The sequence below is a fragment of the Mus caroli genome, unplaced genomic scaffold (assembly GCF_978045245.1).
Source record: "Mus caroli unplaced genomic scaffold, Mus_caroli_1 scaffold_4, whole genome shotgun sequence".
In the NCBI taxonomy this organism is placed as follows: domain Eukaryota; kingdom Metazoa; phylum Chordata; class Mammalia; order Rodentia; family Muridae; genus Mus; species Mus caroli.
Genome location: NW_028227259.1, coordinates 68,056,771 through 68,075,592, shown reverse-complemented (window position 1 = coordinate 68,075,592; position 18,822 = coordinate 68,056,771). Strand labels below are relative to the sequence as shown.

Here is an 18,822-nt window from a genome sequence, read left to right as displayed (position 1 = left end):
TTTACCTTCATTGTTTGGGATTAAAGGTGTGAACTAAGGGCATGTCTGTATTCCAGCCAGAGGCATTAAAGGGATGTGAAGGGATGAGGCTCACCACCACTACAAACAGGTTTTTCAAGTAAACACCACAATCTCCGGGTTCACAGTGTGATCAAATATACTGCAACATGCATGGACTGCCCAGAAAGACAGAAGACAAACCAAACTTATTACCAAACTAAGTCCTACAACTTGAATTTGACCCCTGGCCCTGAGTAGTAGAGATAGAAACAGCTCTTACAGTCTGTCCTCTAACAAACATCAATATGTTTCCTGGGCAACTTGCACTTACATAGTGTTCTTATATACACAGTAAATAAGCAAAAGTCCACTTTTTTAACTCCACTCACATGACTAGATAAGCAAGGTGGAATGTATACATACAATGAATGACACAATGTACATACAGGAAACATAGAAAAGGAAGTAAATTCTGCCATGCTACAGAGCAGAGGCAACAAAGGCTACAGGGCCAATAGTGAGTGTGATTTGTTTCTTACAGATACCCACAACAGTCAATTCATAAACCCTGAAAAAATAGAAATAGTTTTGATTTGCTTTGTTAGGGGTGGAGGTGAGGATTGTTTTATTTAGGCAGGATCTCCTCTATTAATGTAATTCTAGTTGGCCTGGACCTCACAGTCCCCTGCCTTTGCCTGCCCTGGGCTGAGGTTAAAAATATGTGCCACCACCTGGTGAGGTGGCACACGCCTTTAATCTCGGCACTTGGAAGGCAGAGGCCTTCTGAGTTCAAGGCCAGCCTGGTCTACAAAGTGAGTTCCAGGACAGCCAGGGCTATACAGAGAAACAAAAAAAAAAAAACAAAAAACAAAAAACAAACAAAAACCCAAAACAAACAAACAAACAAACATGTGCCACCATGCCCAAATAAAGTGGTATTTTTTTTTTAAAGCTAAAGGTAATTACAGAATTACTGTTTAATGAGCATATATTTCATTTAGGAAGATGGAAAATTCTGGAGTAGATGTTATAACTAGACAAAATGTCAATATATTTAATACTGCTCAATAATACATCTAAAAAAGGCTAAAGGGACTGCAGATGTGCTCTAGAGCACTTGCATAGAATGCAGGGGCCCTGAATTCAATTCCCAGCACAGACCAAATGTGGTACTGCACATGTACACCACACCCACATCCACACTTTAAGAACAAAAAATATAGGCAAGGTATACTAATGTATACCTTTAAACCAAGCACTTGGGAGGCAGAGACAGATAGACCTTCTGGGATTTAAAGCCATTGAATATAGGAATTTCCAAGTAAGTCAACTGTAAGACCCTATCTCAAAAAAAGGGGTGGGGGCAAGTATAGAGTCCAGAGGTTAAAAACATTTAATGGAGGGCAGTCAAGATATCTTGGAGATTGCGTTGACCTAATGCAGTTTGTATTCTAATGTTACTAATACTGGTTCCTCAGAAGGAGTTGGCCCCAACAAGCAAACCATCACATACTCAGGTGATGTCATGTGAACCTTCTCCCCATTTTAACTGGTCAGTAAAAGGCTAGAGCTTGTGATTGGGCAGTGGAAGGAAAAGGTGGGCCTGAAGGCTGGGGGGCAGCGGGGGCGGAGGGGTGGACAGGTAGAGAGAGGAGGAGAGGACAGAAGAATAAGAGGAAGAAGCCATAATGGACCAGAACCCCATGGTAGAGGAACCACAAGTAGCAAGGGGTATTGTTGCTGAGGAATAAGTATAGTAGAAGACCTGCCCAATCTAGGCATATGGACGACAGTTAATGTATCTGGAGTGTGTGTCTTTTGTATGGGCTTAGTAGGGTTCAAAATTCCTTCAATAGTGACAGATGATGCCTTGTGAATTTGAGGCCAGCTTGGTCTACATAGTGAGATCCTGGAGGGATGAATGAATGGGTAGGTGGGTGGGAGGGAGGGAGGGAGGGAAGACTAAAAAAAAAAAAAAAAACTATGAATTTTTAAAGTGAAAGCTGAAAAAGTGTACTTGTTGGGCACAGTTTACAAAGATGTATTATTTTACCTGCTCAAAAGAAAACTAGAATTTCAAATAATATAAAGATTCATGTGAAAACAACAGAATGCAAGAGTAAGCATCTATCTACAAACAGCAAATAGTCCCGGCTGGAAAATGCAAGCCATGTATGCATGGAAAGTATAAAAGAGACTACGACGAGAAAACGGAGATCCAGTTGTTACAGGCTGTGAGTTTTGACACTATTAGCAAAGAAAGATGATCAGCAATTTCTTCAAGAACATTTATCAAACAGCACAACGAATGAGCAGGAGTGTCAAAGATGGACAGCTAGTCACATGCCAGGCAAAGCAAGGAAGTAAATCGACTGAATGACTAAGCAATGCTTATAGATGTAAAGGTATAAAGAAACTGATTCAAAAATTAAGTTTAGGCTATATTTTCTTGTTACATACAATCCTAGAATAACATCATTCTTTCTCAATATTTATCACAGTGGGAATAACAGTTTTTCCTCTTCTACAGTGTGAGCTTCCTAAAAGTTAAATGTGAAGAGGCTGAAGAGACGGTTTGGTGGTTGGCACACTGGCTGCCCATCCACACGGCGGCTTACCACATCAGTAATGGGATATGACCCATCCTCTGTGTTCAAGAAGACAGAGTACTCATATGCATAAACAAAACACGGTGTAAGTCTCACTATTTCTCAGCACACTGTACTGAATTTCTGTTTTGTCTGTTTTTCACTGTAATGTTTTTCTTCCTCCCCCCCCCCCCACTCTAGTAGTAATGCAAATAAAACCTGAGTCCTGGCACACACAAGAAAAGTACTCTACCAATGAGCTAGTGAACTGCTGGCCCTCAAATAATTTCTAAATAAATAAATAAATAAATAAATATTATAACAGTATTTATTTAAAGCAAGTAAGAACCTCTCTGTAAACCTGACTAAACAGCTAATTTTCAGAAGCTAATATTTGTGCCATTATGAGATACAAATTGTACTCCAATATAGAGCCATCAATGGTTACATTTAGTACATTTGCTCTCATTCTAACTTCAGAATCAAGTCTTTGAACAATGCCTGAAATTTTGTCCATTAAATTTATTCACATTTTCGGGAGGGAGGGAGGAGGGTTTATGGAAGGAAAATTTGGAAGGGGGATAACATTTGAAATGTAAATAAATAAAATACAAATGAAAAATGAAAAAAAAAAGATGCACATTTAACTCAGAAAGTTGTAACATTAGTAAATATTTAAGTACATTAATATTCATATTATATTCATATTAGGTGAGTTAAAAAATACAAAATATTTTAAAATTCCATGTACAAAAAAAAAGGGTTACAATACCTTAGGGGGGTTAAATGGATATGTTTCTGGTATTTTTATCTCTAGTTGATATCTTCCACCTAAAAAAAAAGTTAGGGGGACAAATTTAATGCTACTGAACTTAAGTATCTAAAATCAAACACATTGAAAACCTTTTCCAAAATATGTACTATTTTGCACTCACTGGGAAAACTGAAATCCCAAAATAGTCAAAGTCATGATTTTTATAATAAAATTTAAAGCATAACAAAACTTCCATTGTATATTAGTTTTATAGTAACAGCTACAGACACGCAAATACATTAACTCTATAGACAACTCAATGTTAAATATTTCATAGCCGGGCGTGGTGGCACATGCCTTTAATCCCAGTACTCGGGAGGCAGAGGCAGGCGGATTTCTGAGTTCGAGGCCATCCTGGTCTACAGAGTGAGTTCCAGGACAGCCAGGGCTACACAGAGAAACCCTGTCTCCTGTCAGGGAGGGGGGTGGGGGGGATTCATTATCCACTGGTACCATAAGGCTCAGTGGTCTTGTTTTCTCTAGATGCTAACAGAAAACAAAGGATTAAAAGGAGAAAAGGCAAAGAATTACAGGATAAGACAGTACAAAGAACGCGAATACATCAATAACAGAAGGAAACCTCTTAGCCAGTTCTCTCCAACAAAGTCTCCATCTTCCCATTATCCCCTAAACAAGGTCACACAGCTGTAACCCCAGCACTTGGACAGTATAGACAGGAGAGAACCAGGAACCCAAGGCCTGCCTTGGCCATATCAAGTTCAAGACTGGCTTAGGTTACATGAGACTGTTTCAAAATGAAAAGAATCAACTTGTATTTCTAAATAAGATGTCATTTAAAATACTTCATTTAAAATTTCAAAATAAAGTGAAGCTGGGCGTGGTGGCACACTCCTTTAATCCCAGCACTTGGGAAGCAGAGGCAGGCAAATTTCTGAGTTTGAGGCCAGCCTGGTCTACAGAGTGAGTTCCAAGACAGACAGGGCTACACAGAGAAACCCTGTCTCGAAAACAAACAAACAAACAAAAAAACAAAAATAAAGTGAAAGAATAAAATAAGAAACAGGGCAAGACACAATACTATCATCTTCCAAGACTTTATAAAGGACTAACTAGGGGTTGGGGATTTAGATCAGTGGTAGAGCCCAAGGCCCTGGGTTCAGTCCTCAGCTCTGGGGGGAAAAAAAGGAATAACTAGAAATAAACAGAAGGTAATAATCTGTCTGGATACGAAATTATGTTGTAAGTATTACCTGGGCTCCTTTCAAATCTTTTCTCCACTGTTTCAAGGTCCTTTCAAATCTATCTTTAGTGACTGTTTCAAATGTATGCATTTGAATCTCAGAAAATTGGGGGGTGGGGGCAGAGAACAACCCAGAAATTAAACAGGCACTTGGGAAGGGAAGGGCTGACAGCTGAAGTAATCAAAGTAAGCTGTAACTCCATGATCCTACTCTGAAGGAGAAAGTCTTACAATAGCACATTCCTACCAAGCTAGAGCATGGTATGAGGGGCTAGAAGATCTGACTGAAAACCCTGCTGAGATACAGGGGTCAAAGCAAGTAAGTCTCAAACACACCTCTCCACTTTCCATCCCCAAATTCTACCTCTAATAAACCTCGCAGTTCTAGATTTCATGACCCATTAACATGAAAGATTCACTACTAAAAGATAAGAAATAAAATTGTGCTACTGAAATACACAAGAAACTAAGGGCGTTTTCTACTAATCAAAAAATAACTAGATGAAAAGCAACCTGTCACATTATTGACTGAGTTATTTAAGCTAGAGATCTCATTTCATTCATTAGAGGGTTCATTCTATCATTTTTTCATACGCATGTGTGAAGAGACATAGAAGACATGTGCTAGTGACACTACTATCATTGAACATCATGGAACATTTGGCTCTTTAAAATTTAAGTAGTGAACCATTGTCAGTATATCAGGGGCCCTTCCAAATTTACCATACCCCTCTGTTATGAAGGTATGCATTTGGATCTCAAAAAAAAATAAAATAAAATAAAATAACATTTCACCTAGGCTCTTACACAACAACTACCTCCCCTCCCTTACACACCCCAAAGTCTCACTCTCTAGCCCAGGGTGGCTTTAAAAACTTAACTCCCCTGCTGTAACTTTCTAAGTGCTGGGATTACAGGAATGCACTATTATACTCATCCTTCAACAGCTTTCTGATTACAATTCTTTCTGCCTTACAATTCTTTTTTGGTAAAGTCCCTGCTATCAAATGATACAGGAGTTGAACAAGATGTTTGACTCATATGGCAATACTGAAGTGTAAAGAAAAGCAATTAGCCAGGCAGTGGTGGCACATGCCTTTAATTCCAGCACTTGAGAGGCAGAGGCAAGCAGACTTCTGAGTTCGAGGCCAGCCTGGTCTACAGAGTGAGTTCAAGGACAGACAGCCAGGGATATAGAGAAACCCTGTCTTGAAAAAACAAAAACAGACAAACAAAAAAATTATGAATAACTCCAAATACAGGTATTTTGTTTAAATAGTATGTGGACTCATCATTTTTATTCCTCAGTAGTAAAAACATAGACTTACTAAAAGAGCAATTAAAACCACAGACTATCCTCCACACACAGAAGTGACCCCAGCACACACGTGGGGTAGCCTACACAGGCTCTTCTTTTCCTCTAAGATTCTTATCATTTTTCTGACTGATCTTTGGAGTGGCATCTTTATTATCTGTCACAAAGTTTTTCCTTCTTAAATGCTTAAAAAAAAAAAAAAAAAATCAGGCGCAGTTTGAGAATCCAAAGGTATTATTTAAACACTGTTAGATTGTAGAGTTCTCAAAATCTGAATTATCCTCTATGTCACATTGGTTTGTCAATTTTCAACAACTTTAAAAAACAAAAAACAAAACAAAACAAAAAAAAAAACCAAACCAATCACTGTAGGATCAGTCATGACATACAATTTCCGACTTGGCAATGGATATGGTAAGTGCACCATAAGTGATCTCATCTTGCAAACAGAACATTGAGGAAGCTGTCACTATGCAATGTCATCTCAAGGCCCCACGGCCAAACAAGTGGCCCTCATCAAAGAGTAGCTACGAGACGTTCATAAGCATCATACACAACAACCTTCAATATAAAATATCTAGCTCTTCAATAATACATTTTTTAAGTGCTGGGCAGTGGTGGTGCACGCCTTTAATCCCAGCACTTGGGAGGCAGAGGCAGGCAAATTTCTGAGTTTAAGGCCAGCCTGGTCTACAGAGTGAGTTCCAGGACAGCCAGGGCTACACAGAGAAACCCTGTCTCAAGAAAATAAAAAAATAAAAATTTTAAAATTCTATTTGTATTCTGTGTTGCTTTGTTTTAGACCAGGTCTTGCTGTGTTACCTAGGCTAGCCTTGAACCATTAGACTCATGTAATCCTTCCATCTCATTCTCCTAAATAAATAGCTAACTTATAGATGGACACACAACTTTAATAACAGCCTCCAACTACCAAACATTTACCAACTTCTTTCTCTTATCTTGCTGGGGTAGGGTATTTCAAACACACCCTCTGAGACTTATGTATCCTAGGATGGCCCTTAATTCACAGCAATCCTCAGCTGCCCAAATGCTAGGGTTACAAGCAAGAGCCACTATGTCCAGAGAAACAATTGTGAACTTTAAAAACTTCCTCCAAAGAGAATAAAGGAAGTAGACAGGAATTACTGTACTGCCCATCTGAATTTGACAAATTTGAAAGAACTTTTAGGGGCTGAAGAGATGGCTCAGCAGTGAAGACCACTGACTGCTCTTTCAGAGGTCCTGAGTTCAATTCCCAGAAACCACATGGTGGCTCACAACCGTCTGTAATGGGCTTTGATGCCCTCTTCTGATGTGTACTCATATACATAAAATAAATAATTAAAAAACAAAAACATAAACAAAACAATCGCATAAGAACATGTACAACAAGCCAGAAATAGTAGTGGGTACGGACTACTTAGCAATATAAATGAGTGCCCTGGGGACACGGGTTGTGCCTGGGAGCACCAAACAGAAAATGTAAGCAGAAGCAGGAGCTCAGAACAAGCTTTAGCCACAGTAGTCAGAGGACAGCACAGGCCACAGAAGAACCTGTCTCAAAAATTCAGGAGGGGAGAGAGTAGAGGGAAATGGAGCAATGAACGCCAGGTAACAGTGCTGCCCACCTGTAATCCCAACACTGCAAACTAAAGCAGGGGGATTGCTGAGAGTTTGAGGCCAGCTCAAGCTACAAAGAAAAACCCTGTTTCAAAAAACAACAAAAAAGAATTTTTGATGATAGTCTAATGGTATTCTACTATCTTTTAAGGTTTTGAATGAAAACAAAAACTGTCAAGATTATTGAGTTTTCTGAACTTCACTTCAGATTAGAGAGAGCACTCTATTTAAAGTAGCCATGAGCACCATTTCTAACACTTCATGAATCCTGATTTATTCAAAAGCATAAAGTTATTAAAAGCACAGGCTTTGAAGTCAAAGGTAAGCCAAACCCCAGCTGTTCACCTTCAGATGTTTGACCTTAAACAAATGACTTAAATTCTCTTACGTTCAAATGTGTCCATTAAAAAGGGTTATACTTACCTTGTAAGATTAGGTGAAAACTGAATGAGAAAATACAGTAGTGCTCTTACTCTTACAAGAAGTCATAAGCTTTCTAATAAACCAATATTAATAGTCATTAGGTAATATGAAAAAGCCATGGCTGCCCTTCATAACCCTAATCTGCAATAATAATGAAGGTTTAGCTAGGAAATATAAATACTACAGTTTCTTCCTTTATCATATACTTAATTCCAAGTTCTAAAGTAAAGAGCTAAAATCATACTATAAATATGGAAAATCAGCAAAGCTATTTCCTTTTTTGTATGTTTTGAAATGATTACTCAAAATGGTTTTAAATAAGGAAAATTGAGTATGTGGCCAACAACCTAAATGAAGTATGAAATAATAGGGAGAGGGAGCTTTAAAAGCAAAACCGACATCTTATTAATCAAAACGCTAAGACAAGGTTTGTTATTAATCACATCAAGGGTATCTGCGTGTAGCTCCATTCAAGGCTTGACATTCTATTTAATTGTTGGCTATACAATATGTGGTCATCTTAAACAACAGAACTGGGAATACAATAAAGAAAGAAGGGCTGGTGAGATGGCTCAGTGGGTAAGAGCACCCGACTGCTCTTCCGAAGGTCCGAGGTTCAAATCCCAGCAACCACATGGTGGCTCACAGCCATCTGTAACGAGATCTGGCACCCCCTTCTGGAGTATCTGAAGACAGCTGCAGTGTACTTACATATAATAAAAATAAATCTTTAAAAAAAAAAAAACAATAAAGAAAGAAGCTTTACAGCACAGTAGAAGACAACGGATGGAATGTTAAAGGCTAGCCTATAAAACCTGGAAATTGGCTGTGGTAAATGTATTTGAGAAAATATTTTTAAATCAGCTAAAACACAGTAAGAAAAATCAGTCCTCTTAAGTGTCAAAATTTATCATTTTAAAAACTGCAATATACCCTAAACCAATAAAATTACCTTCCATGAATTTTATAGATGGATGGCTCAGGGTTACTCTGACTCAGTGTTTCAGACAAATTTTAATAAGCACAATATTTTGATACAGAAAAAAGTACTTGCCTTCATACGGTGTGTCTGGAGGTCCTGCTATTTCTCCTCTTAATTCTGTAAAATTCTCATCTACAAGATCTACTTTAATTTGATTTTTGCTCGTCTTAAAAATAAACAGAAAATAAATGTTAGTTATTCCAGCAAGAAGAAAACCTATTTTTAAATATTACCTATTAAAAAATTAAAAAACCATTTTTTCATGTTTGATTTACTTTAGTAAAACAAGTCTATGTTTTTCTAAGACCTAAAAAAGTTTTAAATAAACAAATTTTAATTTCAATGTTTATAATAAAATAGTAACAATGTGAACAAGAATGCAATTGCTTATTGACCTTAGAAGAATTTAATGAGACAAATTTTGTTGGTCAACGGAATGCATGCTTGTTGATTGCTATGATGCTATCTCTGCCCAGTGACCAGGAAATTTGTGGTTAGTAAAAGCCATTAAGGCCATAAGCTCCCATTTGAGTTAATCACAGCAACTCTAGATATTTAACTGATTCACTGTATCACCTACTGCAATGATAAACACACTAGGCACAGCATTCCTCTCCATGGTAAAATCCTTACTAGGATCTTCTTATGCCTGCTATTTATTTTTCGGATTTCTTTACTTAAGTTACAACTACCTTCTGACTAAATAAAACAAACCTAATTTAAATTTATCTGCATCTACTTACTTTGTACTTAATGCTTTTCAAAGCATTTATCATAACCTTGTGAGAGGTTATGAAAGAGTCATGGTGACCTTAAATAATTCAGAAAACCACCCAGTTTGCTTCACATTAGCATCCTCTTCTAAGGGAACACCTGTCTGCAAATAAGCTCTCTCCATTTACAGCTTATGCCTTTCTTATTCCTAGTGGTCTACACTGAGCACTCTGAACACGCCTAGTTTACAGCTTCTCTCAATTTAAAGCTAAACCCCCAATGTTCAAATGTATTTGAATTAATTAGTTTTATATAAGTAACATGCCTACATCTATGAAAGAAAAGTCCACAAAGATTTTAAATTTTTAGAAGACCCTTCTGAGCTGTCAGAACAGCAATGCTGACTACTATGTAAGGGCTTTAGCATCTTCTTTTCACCTCTAATAAAAACAACCAGTTTTACCTTTTTGTATAATATTTTTAGTATAGAAACAATATGTAACTCAAAATCCAAGTTTTTTTAAGTTTTTATCATTCGAATATTTTAATAAAAGCACAAGATGAAAAGACATGACTTTTTTGCATTCTAAAAACATTCCAGCCGGGCGTGGTGGCGCACGCCTTTAATCCCAGCACTCGGGAGGCAGAGGCAGGCGGATTTCTGAGTTCGAGGCCAGCCTGGTCTACAAAGTGAGTTCCAGGACAGCCAGGGCCATACAGAGAAACCCTGTCTCGAAAAACCAAAAAAAAAAAACATTCCAGCCAGGCAGTGGCGGTGCACGCCTTGAATCCCAGCACTTGAGAGGCAGAGGCAGGGGGATTTCTGAGTTTGAGGCCAGCCTGGTCTACAAAGTGAGTTTCAGGACAGCCAAGACTACACAGAGAAACCCTGTCTCGAAAAACCAAACCAAACAAACAAACAAATCCAGTTGAAACTGGTTTCTTTTTTTTTTTTTTTTTTTTTTGGTTTTTGAGACAGGGTTTCTCTGTGTAGCCCTGGCTGTCCTCGAACTCAGAAATCCGCCTGCCTCTGCCTCCCGAGTGCTGGGATTAAAGGCGTGCGCCACCACGCCCGGCTGAAACTGGTTTCTTTAATAGCACTTTTTCTCTCTGAGATGGCAGCATCTCATTTTTTCAAAAGATCATTGTTAATGATAAACATGCAGGAGGAGCTTCTTCCTGTACTAGGAAATGAGCGCTCCGTATTGTGGGGGAGGAAGAAACGTGTACCTTAGTAAACTCTCTTGCCCATTGTGTACAAGAGTGAATATTAAGAAAACTAGAAGCAAAAATTAGAGGTAAAACTGAGTTTTACCAACCAATTTAAGCAGCCACAAGTATCAACATCATACCTCATTTGTCCCACTAAAATGTATAAGCAGAATAGTATCTTGTAAATTATCAGTGCTCTCAAAGATTACTACATACATCCCACAATCAATTCTCTCGGTATCTAAAATGAAGTAAATAACACTAGAATGCTTCAATCTAATTAGAACTGTTTTTGAAAGGGAAAGAAAAGACAATTAAAAACTGCTTTCTTGCAACTGCCCCACAATATCTGATTAGTAAAATGCTAAGTAGTTATCAATTTTTATACCTATCCTTATATCTGCCCATCTCTTCCCCAAATTATAATTCAGAGGTGAAAATATGATTTTTTTCACTCTAGAGAAAGAATACTAATAGTATATGAAGGATTTACTAAATCTGCTCAAGAAAATACCATCACCATGATGAATCCCATTATAAAGAAGCAGTCTATATTCTAGAGTAAGGTCTTTATCTGCAAATAACTAAAGATAAAAAGAAAATGAAAAGTTAAAATTGAGAATTTTTCACAACTCAATTTTTTATCAAGTTAATTTCTTATCAAGTTACTAATTACTTTTTATATTGTCACAGTTTGATTTAAAACATCCAATCACTTCACAATCCAAGCCTCCCACTACCTCCACTTCCTGAGTATGTGATTGTACATGGACAGTAGCAAGAGAACACACTACTAGACTACTAGAAGGCATGGCCCCTGAACTCAAATGTATGCTGAATCCTGCTTCTCCCAGTGTCTTAATATTAATAGTTCAGGGTATGTCACTACAACTGTAACTGTAAAACTCTCAGTTTTATTAGTATAAAATGAGAATGCCTATCATACAATCATTTTGGTAACATATTTCTGTAAATGTTTTGCTTGTTGCTGTTGTTTTAAAAAGGAAGTGTGGTAGTGCTGGGATCAATCCCAGGAACCTTGGGCACACTAGGTAAGAAAGATGTCACCAGCACTTTTCAGAATAAGCGGGTTTCCTAAGCACACACTGCACATTCCTAAGCACATACCTTTGCTTAATAACAATACCTACAAGTCTTTCATTAGAAAGTATTATTTTATAATTCACCTCATAGTTTTAAGAATGGAAACATTAATTTCTAAAAACCAAAACAATGTGTTACCCATAAAGAATCCACAGGGAACCTTCAGTGTGTATTTTGGCACCCCATCTTTAGTGAGGACAACTGCAAAGCGGTTTTCTATAACTTTCTTCTAACAGAGTTCAGCACAAGGCAGGAAGGACTTCTAGTAGTCTTGGTCTTTCAAAGGAATGTTAATTCCTTTGAATCTACAAAGCATTACTAATGCCCAAACATGGTGGTGCACACCTTTAATCCCAGCACTCAGGAGGTAGAGGCAGAGGCAGGGACTAAAGTTTGAAGCTACATAACAAGTGCCAGGACAACCAGAGAATCCCTGTCTTAAAAGGCAAAGGGGGGATGGGGGGGGGGGCAGGGCACGCAGGTGAATAAAATATACAGCTCCTAGTAAGCAATGTAATTATTAAAATTGAGCAAAACAGCATAGAACAAGATAATCTGGGTGAAGCAAAATGAATGACCATATTGCTAATGAGAAAGTACAGAATTCTGGGTCCAGCATTTGGCTCAGTAACAGTGCCTAGAATACATGAAGTCCTGGCTGAGTATGATCCCAAAACTAGGAAGGTGGAAGGAGAAGGATCAGAAATTTAAGATCAGCTACATAGCAAAGCTGAGGCCAGCCTAGAGTACATAGACCTTGCCTGGAAAGAAGAAATGGTTGGGGGGACGGGAAAAGGAGGCCAGCCACATGGTTCAATAGATAAAAGGAGTTGTCACCAAATGTGGCAATTTCTAGAACTTACATGGTAGAAGGAAAGAACCAACAACCTCTACACCTGCACTCACATGTGCATACAGACACATGTACACACACATACACAAACGTAAAAATAAAGGAGGAAAAACAGTGCAAAATCTAATGCAGTCCTCAGGTTGGGAATAGGTATACTGAGCATGTACTAGGCCCAAGCTCAAATCCCAACGCCATCCTTCCTCGACTCCCCCAAAAGGGTTCTAATACATTTTCAGAGGTGAAAGGAAACAAAGTGTAGGAAGTGATCCTTACCATAGTAATGCTGAGTGCGAAGCAGCAACTGATGCTATTACTGTTCTATCAGTCTCTCTATGTAATGTAGGCCAACCTCAAACCTGTAGAGATCTTTCTGCCTCAGCCTACTGTATGCTGGGATTTTAGGTGTGTGCCACCATATAAATATTTGATATCGAGGATCAAAGCAAGACTTTGCACATGCTAGGGTAAGCATTCACTACCCAGCTGAGATACATTACTAGCTCATAAATAAAGTATTTGTTGTTGTGAATATAGGTTCTTTGCATGCACATATGTCTGTGTACCACTTGCTTGTCTGGTGCCCACGGAGGTCAAAGAGAAAGTAAATAAGTTTTCATACACCTTACTTGTATCTATTTGAAAATGAAATTTTAATCCAAATATCCAGCTTAGATCAGTAGTACATATCTGTGGGGTGGTGAGCTATGCAGAGATAGCCTGGTCCCTGGTTGACCACAGGTCTGGAACCGGACCCCCCCACCTTGTGAGTGGAGATTTCCACCAGCACTGGACAGCAGGAGTTTGGCCACGCCTCCTGGGCATGCCATTGTGCTCCGGCTGTAGCTACAGCCTCCCACAGCCCCCTGCAGAGAGGCATGCTGCATCAATCAAGTAGTAGCTGCACCAAGCCCTCCCACATACAAATAAGGTCTCCCCAAATTCTCAGTCCAAGCCAATGAAAAAAGTACCTGCTGTCAAACCCTGGATCATCCCCAAAACTGATGGAAGTCCGATGTAGGGAGAGAACTACTCTGTCATCTGAGGCTTTGTCCTAAGAGCTGTAACACTTGGAGAGAGATCGGCTCTCCCACAGAGCTGCCTGAGGTCCTGCTGCTGCACTCATTAGCTAGTCAGCTTCTCCTTGGCTCAGCCCGACTCAGTGCAGAATTACTGCATGGCAGAGGCGGAGGTGGAGAGGACCAGCTCAGCAGAAGCAGGAAAGTGACTTCCCCTCCCTGCCTGCATTCTCTTCCCTTCGCGGGAACCCTTGCACCAAGCCTGGCCAGAGATCTCCGTGTAAAACCTCTGGTAGCCAGGCCCACACATATCCAAGCACTAAAGATGCAGAAGTAAGAAGATCAAGAAGAATCTGTGAGCTGCTCCTCCAATGTGCTTTGTGCCCCTCCCAGGTATGGTAAATAGGAGTAGGTTTACTTCAGTTACAGGTCCTGCTTCTATTTTATTCTGATGAGGTTTCCAAGCAGGGTCTGTCCTCATGACAGTATACAGCTTGAACTCACCTGAACTTTGTTCATATGATCTTGCTTAACCCTCAGAATGTAAATTCTATTATGCCCTAAACAAAGTTAGTGATTGCCTCATTTTAGGCTACATTTTCCCATGTTCATGCCACCAACTAGAATGGTAACTCTACCACTGAATTACATCTGTCCAGCCCCAGTAAAAAAGACTGTTAATTAAGATGGGCGTGGTAATTCAAATGTACAATCCCAGTTCTTAGGAAACTCACACAAAAGGAGATTGGGCAGTGAATTCTATGCCAGCCTCCACTACATAATGAGACAGCTGGGCAGTGGTGGCGAGCATGCCTTTAATCCTAGCAGGTGGGAGGCAGAGGCAGGCGAATTTCTGAGTTCCAGACCAGCCTGGTCTACAGAGTGAGATCCAGGACAGCGTGGGCAATACAGAGAAACACTGTCTTGAACCACCCCCCACCCCACCCCACCCCCCCCCAAAAAAATCACTACATAATGAGAACTTGTCTTAGAGGAAGAGAAAATGGACCAACAAATTGATGGAAGAGAAAAATTCAATTCTCCATGCCTTGTTTGAAATAAAGATATTTAAAGCTTAGCAGCTACATTTGTTAAGTCTCAAAGAAATCTGGGAGAGGTCTTACCGAGTACCTGTGGCTCTTCCCAGCACCCAGCACTTCTCACATGACCTCCTACCCTATGCCTCTCCCTCCAAGGGGCTGAGCTTCCACTTAGCTATATAACAGCCATTTTGCCTCCATACCTGAATCTCCTAATCTCTTTTTCAGATTGCCCCACACCACCATCCCTTTCCTCTTTTCTCTCTCACTCCCCACCCCTCCTCTCATGGCCATGTTCAGTTCAGACCCTTTGTACTCTCCCTCAATAAGCCCTCCCTCAACCATACCTTATAGCTAGCAGACACAGTCCTCTCCCAACATTTAAGATACATTCCTTACCTCTAACCTATTATTCAGTGACTTAAGATAGAAGCCAGAATTTGTATCTGAACACGTGGGATGTGTGTGAGGACCAAGCCCAGGTGCCGTGAGCTTGGTAAGCAGTTGTTCTACCAGAGTTACACCTGCAGTCCCTAAACGGATCAAACAAAACTGAGGCATGGGCCATTTAACGTTCCCCAAGTAAAGTTGACATGAAAACTAAGAGACTGGAGCTGCAGAGATGGCTCAGTGGTTAAGAGCACTGACTACTCTTCCAGAGGTCCTGAGTTCAAATCCCATCAACCACATGGTGGCTCACAACCATCTGTAATGGGATCTGATTCTCTCTTCTAGTGTCCGAAGAAAGCAACATTGTACTCACATGCATAAAATAAATAAATCTTTAAAAAAAGAAAAGAAAAGAAAACTAAGAGACTGAGATATAATAGGAAAGTGAGATCAAGCAAACATTTACAGTCATTATTAAGAACAAATCGTAACCCTGGTGTGTGTCACAAAACCTTTAATCCTAGCACTATAGAGGCAAAGAAAAGTCTGCCTGGTCTACACAGTATAGTCAGGCCAGCCAGCTCCACAGTGAGATCGCAAAACAAACAAAAAGAGTAAACTGTAAATCAGTGCTACCCAATGGACAAAAGTGGCAAGGATCTGGGGACTCACATGGTAAAGGAATTCAGGAAACAATTCTTGAAAGGTGCTGCGCTCTGACCTCTGCCTGTGAGCCACAGCACACGAGAGACACCCACCCCCTGCCAAAGTCAAAGGCAGACTTTGAAAGAAAGTCAAATGTGGCTAATGGCTACTGTATTATTCGACAGGCAATGCTATTCTTGCTAGAGAAACAAAAAATAATAGCCTCTCCAGTTACAGTAATAATGTGAGGTTAAAATTATTGGCCTTCATTCCAGTCATCATACTTCAAAAACCTAAAGAGCAAAATGAAATTATAAACTTTCTTTTATGTGTCCCAAGGCTGGCTTCAAAGTAGATATGCAGTCAAGAATGATTCTGAATTTTTAATACTCCTCTCCAAGCCCTAACCAACCTCCCACCAGAGTGCTGGGATTACAGGCATTTGCCACAACCAATTTATGTGGTGCTTGAATCCTCCTTTTCCTGCATGCTAGGCAAGGCCCCTGAACTGATATTGTGAATATAAATATAAAAACTATTTGCAAGGCATTATTACTAGTACTGTTGGTATAAAGACACAGAACAACTAAATATATAACTTTCAATATATAAGAAACTATGAGAATAGGCAGGCAGTAGTGATGCACATCTTTAATTCCAGCACTCAAGAACTAGAGGCAGCTGGACTACCGAGTAAGTTCCAGGACAGCCAGGGATACACAGAGAAACCTGTCTCTCGAAAACCAAACCAAACAAAAAACTAGAGTCAGGCAATTTCTGCTAGTTTGAGGCCAACCTGGTTTACCTGGTCTGCAGAGTGAGTTCCAGGACAGCCAGGACTACATAAAGGAACCTTGTCTCAGACAGACAAACACAAGAACTAATAGTCTTTAATTTCAACACTCAAGAGACAGAGGCAGGTGAGTCTGAGTTCCAGTGCAACCTAGTATTTGAAGTGATCCAGGACTATACAGAGAAACTGTCTTCAAACAAAAACAAATTAAAAAAAAAAAAAGAAAAAAAAAAAGAAAAAGAAAACCAAAAAAGCAAGCATCAGAGTACTTAATAGAGAAAAATATCTAAAAAGAGACTTCCTTGAAAAGCTACTTTTTGGGGATGGGGGTAGGGGTGAGGTTCCAGACAAGGTGTCTCTATAGTCCTGGCACTCACTCTGTAGACCTGCCTCTGCCTCCCGAGTGCTGGGAATAAAGGTGTGCGCCACCACAGTCTTGCTGAGAAAGCTACTTTTTTTTTTTTGCATGGTATTTTTTTAAAATTATTAGTATTTTCTTCATTTACATTTCCAGTGCTATCCCAAAACTCCCCCATACCCTCCCCCTCATTCCCCTACCCAACCACTCCCACTTCTTGGCCCTGGTGTTCCCCTATACTAAGGCATATAAAGTTTGCACGACCAATGGGCCTCTCTTTCCACTGGTGGCCGACTAGGCCATCTTCTGATACATATGCAGCTAGAGACACCAGCTGGGGGTTGGGGGGGTGGTACTGGTTAGTTGCGAAAGCTACTTTTAAAAGAACAAACTATAAACTTGTTAATTCCCATACTCAGGAGACTGATGTGACCTATATATATATATCCCAAGTTCCAGGGCAGCCAGGATTACACAGAGACCCTGTCTCAAAAATAATAAAAGCCCAACTTAGAAACTTGACCTATCACACAGAAAGTCCATCCTCAGTAAAACAGAGAGGAGGTTTAGCATGTTTGGAAACTGAAAAGTCCCCAATATAAAAAAGTAAGTACAACATAAGAGAGTAAGAATGATGGAGTAGGAAGTAGACAGGGGCTAGATAATGCAAGATTAAAAACTAAAATGACCTGATAATTCAACTTGAATCTTTGAAGTCACCCAGCAGTTGTAATGGGAAGAAGCTTGTAAAGAGATGAAAATGTATAACAAAAATCATCTTGTGGTTGGTGGTTACCATATCACCAGGAACTGTGTAAAAGGGTGGCAGCATTAGGAAGGCTGAGGAACACTGTTCTAAGATTGTATCTACCAATATATAGTGTCTAAGCCCTAAACATTACTTCCGAAAGCCTTTGTTGTTGGGTGAGGGGCATAGGGTCAAACTATGCAGACCTGGCTGGCCTTGAGCTCACAGATTCACTTGTAGAGACTGAGATTAAAGGTATGTGACATCAAGCCCAAGTCCTATTATTCTCAAGTCATGTATCTTTCTCTTGAAATTACTAACACCTCTAAAACATATCACACTGGCCGGGCGTGGTGGAGCACGCCTTTAATCCCAGCACTCGGGAGGCAAAGGCAGGCGGATTTCTGAGTTTGAGGCCAGCCTGGTCTACAGAGTGAGTTCCAGGACAGCCAGGGCTACACAGAGAAACCCTGTCTCGAAAAACCAAAATCACCTGAAAATGGTGGGTCACTGTCTCAAACAAACAAAAAAAGCAAAATAATAACTGCATAGCCACAAAACCCAAGACAGCATAGTAATAAAACCAGAGTCCTATTAACATAGTCATTATATTTAATAAAGGAACAATAAGACAGATAAAATATTTTCAACAAATTGTGCTAGAACTTAAAAGCCCACATATAATAGCATCTTAGATGTATTACTCCTTTGAAATAGGATTTCAATAAAAGTCTTGGCATAGTGGCGCATCCCTATCATCTCAGCACTTAAGGAAGTTGAAGAAGATAATCTTAAGACCCTATCTTAAAGTTAAAGCAAAGCAAAGTAATACCAACAGGCTTGCAAAGATAATACTGTATTAAAAGTAATGTGGGGGCTGGGCGTGGTGGCACACGCCTTTAATCCCAGCACTTGGGAGGCAGAGGCAGGCAGATTTCTGAGTTCGAGGCCAGCCTGGTCTACAAAGTGAGTTCCAGAACAGCCAGGGCTATACAGAGAAACCCTG

The 18,822-nt window shown here is 39.7% G+C and overlaps 1 protein-coding gene across 3 annotated transcripts in view; it reads right to left on the bottom strand.

Annotated features, from left to right (window-relative positions):
- Positions 1-18,822, bottom strand: part of Ube2k (ubiquitin conjugating enzyme E2 K) — a 59,490-nt gene that overhangs the window by 23,739 nt on the left and 16,929 nt on the right. For 2 of the 3 annotated variants that reach the window (XM_021163321.3, XM_085836723.1), the window contains exons 2-3: positions 9,016-9,109; positions 3,361-3,419 (exon numbers count right to left, since the gene is read on the bottom strand). In XM_021163321.3, the coding sequence (XP_021018980.1) occupies positions 3,361-3,419; positions 9,016-9,109 (153 nt within the window). The remainder of the gene's footprint in view (positions 1-3,360; positions 3,420-9,015; positions 9,110-18,822) is intronic. The other variant, XM_085836725.1, reaches the window with a different exon arrangement.